The 9,666-nt window shown below is 50.1% G+C and overlaps 1 protein-coding gene across 1 annotated transcript; it reads left to right on the top strand.

The window, feature by feature from the left end:
* The first annotated feature begins 290 nt into the window (after nt 1-290).
* Nucleotides 291-6,316, top strand: LOC125098117 (proproteinase E-like). The gene is made up of 8 exons (XM_047726567.1): nt 291-363; nt 1,432-1,517; nt 2,835-2,932; nt 3,030-3,164; nt 4,176-4,312; nt 4,661-4,803; nt 5,389-5,541; nt 6,229-6,316. The coding sequence occupies exons 1-8, from the start codon at nt 291-293 to the stop codon at nt 6,244-6,246; spliced, it is 843 nt and encodes a 280-aa protein (XP_047582523.1). The 3' UTR covers nt 6,247-6,316.
* Nucleotides 6,317-9,666: the final 3,350 nt, after the last annotated feature.

Here is a 9,666-nt window from a genome sequence, read left to right as displayed (position 1 = left end):
GGTCCGACCAGTTCCAGAGCCCATGTTCTCTCCTGGAAGAGGCTGGCTTGCTCTCATGAGAACTTTCCTTCCCCCTCCCCTGTTATCAGCTGGCCATTCAGTGCCACCTGTGTAGCCACAGGTTGGAAGGAACCTTGGGTCTTGCTGTTGACTGTCACTCTCCCATGTGCAGCAGGTGGGGACCATGGCCTTGGACCATGAGAGAGCTGGCGTTCCACCACCTGTTCTGGGAATGGGGCCCAAACGGCCCCCCTCCGTCTGCTTTCTGCTCTATATTAGAGCCCCAGGTTATGTGTGTCTTTTCTATCGTCTCAAAACTCATGATGCTCCGGCTGCTGAGTTCCCTCCTATTTGTGGCCTTTGGTAAGACCCCAGCCTGTGCTGCACAGGGCCAGGAACCTTGAAATCTGTCACCTACCCTGAGTACCATGAACCCAACACCTGGGTCCACAGGAGGGGATCTCAGTTTGCACCTGGGCATGATTGTGGGGGCTCGGCTTGGTGCTGGGGCAGGACAATGGAGGGGGAGCAGTGGATGGAACAGCTCAGGAGAAAGACTGGGCTACCCAAAACACTGTGGTGGGACTCCTCATTGGGGGCAGTAAAGAAAGTCTAGTGTGAAGAGTTTGGGCTTTGTGGTTAGACTGGGTTGGAATTTCTGTTCCTCTGCTTAACCCTCTAATGCTTCTCTCCCCACTCCACCCGACTCCAAATCATGTGGTCTAGCCTTTTCCTAGTCTCTCCACCATATTATATGCCAGCTCAGGGCCACCTCCTCCAAGCAGCCTCTCTTGACTGACAGTAACAGTAATAGATAATGTTTATTGAGTACTTACTACATGTCAGGGAATGCTAAAGATATTTTCTTATATTACTTCTTGTAATCCTATAATTCTTACAATCATTTTCTTACATTATTCCTTGTTATGTAAGAGTGCTTACTATATGCCAGGGAACGCTAAAGATTTTTTCTTATATTATCTCTTGTAACAGGTCCATGAGATCAGTACTATTATTATCCCCATTTTACAGTTGGAGAAACTGACCCTTAGAGAAGTAGTCCAGGCTAGAAGTAGGGGCAGAGCTGTATTTTTGAATCCAGGCAATCTTATTCCAAAGCCACCACTTTTCATGACAATTAGCTATCCTGTCGCAAGAGCTCTCTGGGCACCAGGCACTGTTCTAAGTGCACTAGGCCCTTCAATCCTGCCATGGAAGGAGGTCACATATCTATTCTAGCCTCATGGGACTCTAGAAACCCCTGCTCTAGTCCAAATGTTCACTGTGCATACATGGCTGCAGAGGTCCACAGAGGGGAAAGAGTTCACGCTGGGTCACACAGCCAGTGTGTGGCACCTCTAGAACTGGGACCCAGGCCTCTTAGTTTTGTGGGACTCTCTAGTTGATTGATGTCTCCGCTCTCCCTTCCAGCCTCGGGCTGTGGCCGACCTTCCTACCAGCCCTCTGCCCGCGTTGTCAATGGTGAGGATGCGGTCCCCTACAGCTGGCCTTGGCAGGTAAGAGCAATATGGGCGGCATTGTTTCTCCCCATGGGCTCTGCACCCTCTTCTGACTGCAAGGCATTCAGTCTTGGCTCCACTACTTCACTTCCAGTATCCTCTATAGCTTCAAGGCCAGGAGACTCTTGGACAGTTGACTTCACATGGAAGTCTTGTCCACCCAATCCATAACCCTCGCCGGGCTGCTGGCAAGTCAGAAGTGGCATCTGGGGAGAAGGCAATGTTTATTTGGTGCACAAACAGTGGAATTTCAGACACTGTGTTTAGGGAGGGAGGTTTGGGGGTAGACATTTCTAGACTCCTCAAATTATACAACAAGGCTACAAGGTCTAAGAGCACTAAAGGAAAGGAGGGCTTTATAGAGGTTGGTGGGGCACAAGGGGCTGGCTAGACCCCCTGCGCCGACACAGTAGCCACTAGCTACGTGTGTTTGTTGAACTTTAAATTAATTGAAATAAAATAATATTATGGGGCGCCTGGGTGGCTCAGTTGTTGAGCATCTGCCTTTGGCTCAGGTCGTGATTCCAGGGTCCTGGGATGGAGCCCCGCATCGGGTTTCCTGCTCCACGGGGAGCCTGCTTCTCCCTCTCCCACTCCCCCTGCTTTTGTTCCTTCTCTCGCTGTGTCTCTCTCTGTCAAGTGAATAAATAAAATCTTTTAAAAAATTAAAATAAAATAATGTTAAAAATTCAGTTGTTCAGTGCTGGGCACATTTCAAATTCTCAGTAGCCACATATGGCTACTGGCTACCATATTGAACAGCCAAGATACAGAACATTTCCATCATCACAGAAAGTTCTTGTGGTGGGTGCCTGGGTGGTTTAGTTGGTGAAGAGTCTGCGTTGGGTTTAGGTCATGATCCCAGGGTCCTGGGATCGAGTCCCACATCTGGCTCCTTGCTCAGTGGGGAGTCTTCTCCCTCTGCCCCTCCCCGCCTGCTTATGCTTGCGCTCGCTCGCTCTCTCAAAAATAAATGAACAAAATCTTGGGAAAAAAAAAAAAAAGAAAGTTCTGTTGGATGGCACTGGTCTACAGCAGGGGTCAGCTAACTTGTTCTGTAAAAGACCTGAGAGTAAATATTTTAGCTTTTGTTAACCTTATGGTTTCTATTGCAATGAGTTAACTTTGCCATGGTAGTGTGAAAGCAGCCATAGATGATGTAGTAGTGAGTTGGAACACTGCACATTTCTAGAGGATGCCATTCTGCATGAACAATGCCCTTTAGAGTTGTATAGTGCACAACCGATACAGCTGTGAATATCAGCCCTCACTGGGGGTCCAGACCACTTAGGCTCCTCCCTCCCTTGCCACCAGGTCTCTCTGCAGTACAAGAAGGATGGAACCTTCCACCACACCTGTGGTGGCAGCCTTATCGCCCCTGACTGGGTCATGACTGCAGGCCACTGCATCTCGTAAGTTCTTTTGCTTGTCCCTGTCTCCACGTTAGAACCAGAAGGTCTGGGGTAGTGGGGGGCTGTGGGCCGAGACTGACCTGACTTCTACCGGCAGGAGCTCCTTGACCTACCAGGTGGTGTTGGGCGAGTATAACCGGGCTGAGGATGAGGGCCCCGAACAGGTGATCCCCATCAATCCCGGGGACCTCTTCGTGCACCCACTCTGGAACCCCAACTGCGTAGCCTGTGGGTGAGTGAATGCTTCGGCCTAGGACCCAGAAGTTACTGCTCCCCCTGCCTTGCCGTGACCCAAAGATGATTCTGAGGAGACTCCCAAGGACAGTGGGGTTGGGTCCAGCAGCCTGGGCCTGATCTCACACACTGAGGGTCAGAGCCAGGAGAGATTCTAAGGACCATCTACATCAAACCTCTCTCCTTATGGAAGGACAGCAGGGCCTCCGGAGGGCCAGAAACTCTCCCAAGTCCACTTGGCTAGTTGACTTGAACCCAGAACACCTCTGGCATCCACTTTCCCAAATCCAAGGGTTCCTCCATTCAACCAACATTCTCCCAGTGCATCCTGGGTTCCTGGCCCAGTGGGCAAAGGGAGGAGCAACGGACTGAGAGGCTCCAGAACAAGTCACTAAGGGGCTTGGGCAAGGCACTGCCCTTCTGGAGTCTCAATTATACCATATGTCAAGGGTGACCTTCTGGGCTTCCTGGGTAGTTTGAACGTCAAGGAGGTGATCACTGGGTGAGAACACTAAGCCCCCAATCAGGTGCAAAATCACGTGTCTGGGTGGCTCCGCACTTTTCTGATGAGGGTCAGAGAAGGGTGCAGAACCCTTGCAAGTGCATGGCAGGAGAGACAGTCCATGATGATCATGACCTTAACCCCTCCTCACAGGACTCCTGGGATAGATGGAGAGGAAAGGGGGTCTTTCTCAGGCCCCACCCAGACGCACTGCATCAGGAACCCTGGGGTGGAGCACAGCAAACCTGTGACCTCCACGATCCTGACACAGTTGAAGTGTGCAAACCTCAGTGTAGGAGCTGAGGACAGCTAGGAAGGCCAAGGGTCAGCATGGGTGCAAGGGAGGGGGAGGTTGCTCAGCCCTAAAAACACACGTGATTCAGAGGGAAGGGAGCAGTGAGGACACCCCGGAGGTGAACTCTCTGTAGCAAAGGCTGGAAGGTGGGGCTTGGTCTGGCTGGAGGACTAGGCTCCCCTGACTCTTTCTGACTCCTTCCTCCTCACCAGCAATGACATCGCCCTCATCAAGCTCTCACGGAGCGCTCAGCTGGGAGATGCCGTCCAGCTCGCCTGCCTCCCACCCGCCGGGGACATCCTGCCCAACGGGGTGCACTGCTACATCAGCGGCTGGGGCCGCCTCTACAGTGCGTGCTGACCCCTCCTGTTGGCCTCAGGGACCGTGGGCAGGAAGACAGGGCCTGGGGCTGGGGCTGGAGAGTTGAATAACCAGGATGGGTTTTTGCACTTGCTTCCCATTCCTCCTCCAGGAGCACCTTCTCGCTCCATCCGCCCAAACACCAGTGTGTTCGATTGGGCATTTTGTAGTGTCTCCTACGTGCCAGGTGTTGGTGGACAAACCAGGCAGGACCCACTGGTAGGAGGAGAGTCCTCATCAGCCTAGAAGAGTTGCTTTCCTCAAGAGTTGCTTTCCCCAGGACCCCGCCCCGCCCAGCACTCCCATGCCACCCCACTGAGCACTGTGTCTCCCACAGCTGGTGGGCCGCTCCCAGACAAGCTGCAGCAGGCCTTGCTGCCCGTGGTGGACTATGAGCACTGCTCCAAGCTGGACTGGTGGGGCAGCTCCGTGAAGAAGAGCATGGTGTGCGCCGGTGGGGACACCCTCTCTGGGTGCAACGTGAGTCAGCTCGGAGGGCAGGGCCCTGGGGATCCTCTGCCATCTGCCTGGGAGGCAGACAAGCCATCCTACCTGCATGTCCCACTCAGCCTCTGGACCAGGCAGGACTCTGAGGGAGTCACTGTGGTCCAGACACACCGGCCTGGCCTCTGGCTTCTAGTCCCAGCTCACACTGACTTGGCCTGGGGCAACTCAACCAGGTCCTCGGGCTTCCCCTGAAGCCCAGCAAGGGACATTGACACCAGGATCTCCCAAGTCACCTTCAACTCCATGGTCCTGAAGTTATGATAAAACAGTAATATTGCTGCAATAGAAGTCAGGAGGATTAATAATAGGATAACTGACTAGTAATAATGGGAACTACCATGAATCCATGGCTTCCTCTCTGCTAGGGGCTAGGCTAGGATCGTATATTTATTATCTCTCAAGATCTTGTAGGACAGGTCTTAGTCCCCATCCTAAACAAGCCAACTGGGGCTTAGAGAGGTCAAGTCACCCAGGGAGTTCCCCAAACCCCCACCGCCAGAACCAATTCCTTCCATCTCGGACATGGCTCAGCTCCCCACTGCTCTCTGACCATTCTAGGGTGACTCTGGGGGACCCCTCAACTGCCCTGCAGCAGATGGCTCCTGGCAGGTCCACGGGGTGACCAGCTTTGTATCTGCCTTCGGCTGCAACACCATCAAGAAGCCCACAGTGTTCACACGAGTCTCGGCCTTCAGAGACTGGATCGAGGAGGTGAGTGGCTAGGGCAGGCGGGAGGCCCCCATGCTGGGCTGGGTGAGAACAGCAGGTCCTGGGGGGGGTGGGCTGAAAGGATCCCAGAAGGTCAGGAGCAGAGGGGCCCTCGGACACATTTCAGTGGGCTTTGGGGATGTTTTCTGCTATGGCGTGGCCCCAACCACTTCAGTGGCTTCTGGATGGAGCTTTGAACTACGGCTGAACTGCCTTATTTTCCTTATTTTAACAAGTGTTTATGAAATGTCTTCTTTGGTCCAGGTCTTTCCCTGTCCTGAAAGATAGAGTGATGTGTCAAAGGGCAGCCTTGTGGGGAGGAGATGATTAAATGAGCAATAATCATGAAATGTGGGGAGAGAGTGACTGGGATGCTCAGGCCCCAGTGAAAGTGTTAACCTTATCTGGGAAGAAATGGTCAGGGACGGTTAACATAGTTCACCATAACAGTAATAGTCACCATTTAAAACTACGTAAACCTCCTTAATAGTTTCATCAACGGCCCCTGTGAGATGAGTACTATGATTACATCCCATTATACAGACGAGGAAACTAAGGCTCAGAGAGGTCAAGTCACTCTTCCAGCGTTCCACAGCTGATGAGTCACATGGCTGGAAATCAAACTCAGTTCCATATGACTTCAGAATCTGCTCCTAACCAGACGATTCCGGCTCTCTCCACTTTTTCTAGGTCATGTCAAGCCACTAGAACCAGGGCCTCGGTGGCAGTGCTGATCCACCTTCTTTGTAAAAAATAAAGATCTTTCAGAAAACCCCAACATGTGTCTTTTCTTTCTTTGACTCGCCTGTTCCCTTCCAGGCTATTCATGAAATCTGAGATCTGGTATGTAAGAGGCGAGACCAGATTCAACCCTCTCATGAGAATGAGAAAAACATGGGGCTCTGAGAGTGGAGAGGAGATGCTATCAAGTCACCAACTGTCCCTGTTGGCCTGGGACTTGGGGAGTGCCCAGGACACAAAACTTGCGGTGGTGAAAGTAGGAGAGTCCCAAGAAGTTGGTCATTCTATATAGCCACATACCACCTTTGGCTTTTCAAGGCAGGCATAAAAGCATAGAGTCTGCAGACAAACTGACCTTGTCAGACCCTTGGGAGGCTCGTGGTGGAGTGCAAGGGCCATGTGTTTTCTGCTTCCATTGATGGGCTAGGGAAGGGGGACTGTAGTCATTCATTCATTCATTCAACAAGCATTCATTCCCTGTTTCAGACACGGGCTCAGAGAGGGAGGGAGACATGGTTCCTGCCCTGAAACATCTCATTATTCAGTTGGAAATGATTGTATCAGGGCCTTTCACGAAACATTCACGAGGCACCTACTTTGTGGTAAGTTTAGGGCTGGGAGTACAGATGTGAGGAAAATAATGTGGGAGCCCTGGCTGCAGCCGGGAGCAGACACACGCTCAGAAGCCCACACAATGCCTCAAACATGGTCGGAGCCCACTGCGATGTTGCTGAGGTCTAAGAGATTGTTGCCCTTCAGCCAAGATAAACATAGAAACAACCGAATTCCTTTACTCGTGTTCCTCCTGGGTACCATGAAAGCAAACATGAGCCCAGCAAGGATATATGTTTATAATTTTTAAAAGATTTTACTTATTTATTTGATAGAGAGAGAAAGAGAGAGAGACCACAAACAAGGGAAGCAGCAGGCAGAGGGAGAGGGAGAAGTAGGTTCTCCGCTGAGCAGGGAGCCCAATGCAGGACTCGATCCCACGAACTCGGGACCACGACCTGAGCCGATAGCAGACCCCCAACTGACCGAGCCACCCAGGCGCCCCACGTTTATAATTTTTAATATTACTCTTGCCCTGTTGCCCCCCCTCCAAAAAATATACTTCTAGTTTTAAAAAGTTTAAAAGATACAGCATGGAGAATAACATAGGAAACACCCATGTAGCCTCCCTCCAGCATTAACAAAGCCCATGTTTTTGCTTCATGTTTTCTAAAAGAGGAACTACATTACTAGGGTAGAGGCCACTCTGTACCCAGAAGACATCATTGTAGCTGTGGGGTTGTTTACCCAACAGCACTGGTTTTCCTGTGGAACGTGGAGCAGGATCCTTCTTGCCTGCCCTCCACCTCGTGAAGGCGGGTTTGGCCCCATGGCTCTCTCTGGTGAAGGTGAAGATTTGAGAGGTGGGACGGTTTGCAGAGCTCTCTTTCGCTCTGCCATGGCAAGGGGTAGCTGCAGGTCAGCCTGGTCGCAGAGTGACGAGACACAGAGCAGAGCCTCTAATGCCCCCTGATCAACACGTAGCACAAGCAACGAATAAACTCTATTGCTACAGGCCACTAAGATTTGGGGTGTTTGTTACAGTGACATCGACCTAACTTATCCTTACTAATGAAATGAATTGTGCTTTTATCTTGACACTCCATGCTGTTATATAGTTGTTTTTTTAAAGTTTGTTCTTAAGTATTTTATTGTTTTTTAAAATTATCTTTATTAACATATAATGTATTATTTGCCCCAGGGGTACAGATATGTGAATGGTCAGGCTTACACCTTTCCCAGCACTCCCCATAGCCCGTACCCTCCCCAATGTCCATAACCCAACCACCCTATCCCTACCCGTCCACGCCCCCCAGCAACCCTCAGTCTGTTTTGTAAGATTAAGAGTCTCTTATGTTGGTCTCCCTCCTGATCCCATCTTGTTTCATATTTTCCTTCCCTACCACCAACAACGCCCCAGCCCTGCCTCTCAAATTCCTCATATCAGAGAGATCATATGATAATTGTCTTCTCTGATTGACTTATTTCGCTCAGCATAATACCTTCTAGTTCCATCCACATCACTGCAAATGGCAAGATTTCTTTTGATGGCTGCATATATTCCACTGTATGTATATACCACATCTTTATCCATTCATCTGTGGATGGACATCTAGGTTCTTTCCATAGTTTGGCTATTGTGGACATTGCTGCTATAAACATTGGGGTGCACGTGACCCTTCGGATCACTACATTTGTGTCTTTAGGGTAAATACCCAGTAGTGTGATTGCTGGGTCATAGGGTAGCTCTATTTTCAACTTTTTGAAGAACCTCCATGCTGTTTTCCAGAGTGGCTGTACCAGCTTGCATTCCCACTCTATAATATAGTTTTAAAATCACATATTTAATATCTATAAACAATGTATTGCATTGTTTTGGTTTTCAAAAGTACATGCATGGTGGGACTCAGTGGGTTAAGCTTCTGCCTTCAACTCAGGTCGTGAACTCAGGGTCCTGGGATCAAGCCCCAAAGCAGGGTCCCTGCTCAGCAGAGAGTCTGCTTCTCCCTCTTCCTCCGCTTCTCCCCCTGCTCGTGTGCTCTCTCTCTCAAATAAATAAATAAAATCTTTTTTTTTTTAAAGTACATGCATATCTTCATGCTGTATGTATAATTCTGTGATCTGGTTCTTTCATCCAGCATTGTGTCTTGAGGTCTCTCCATGCTACTTTATAGATCTCTAGCTCATTGCCGCTAGTTTTGAGCACTCTGCTATCACGCAACACTATTTACTTATCCTTCTCCCCCTACAGATGGTCATTCACAGCAGGGCCAATTTTTTTTTTATGATTACAAATAGTGCCTCAGCGAATGTCCTTGGACATATCTCCAGGTACAAATGTGTGAGAATTTCTCTAGGGTAGATTCCAAGAAACAGGTGGGAGGCTGTGCTCATTTTCAACTTCACCGATTGCCAAGTTGCTCTCCAAAGTAATTATATCAACAATACTTCATAAAATTTTCTTTCTTCTTTTCCCAACCACAGTCCCCACGTGTTACAACTGCCTCCCCACTTGTCTGCATCACCACTCCTGAACGCTCCCCCGCAGAAACGCTCCTCCAGCCCGTAGACCCCACTCCAGCTCTTACAAAAGCCCGAGAACTGGTCTGGCAAGGCCTGAGTGAGGTCAAGGGAAGACCTGAGTCAAGCAGAGCCCAGACAAGGGTGCGGGGGAGGATTCGAGAATTTCTGGAACCAGCACGAGGTCATCATTCGTGTTGAGTCAGAGGGATTTTGCCAGGTGATACGTAACAGGTGTTTTCAGGCCACTACTTCTTCCCAATGGGTCAGGGAAGGACCCTTGGACAGTTTCCCCTGGACAGTTTATTTTAGAAT

This window comes from Lutra lutra, chromosome 4 (assembly GCF_902655055.1).
Source record: "Lutra lutra chromosome 4, mLutLut1.2, whole genome shotgun sequence".
NCBI lineage: Eukaryota > Metazoa > Chordata > Mammalia > Carnivora > Mustelidae > Lutra > Lutra lutra.
This window is presented reverse-complemented; position numbering and strand designations above follow the sequence as displayed.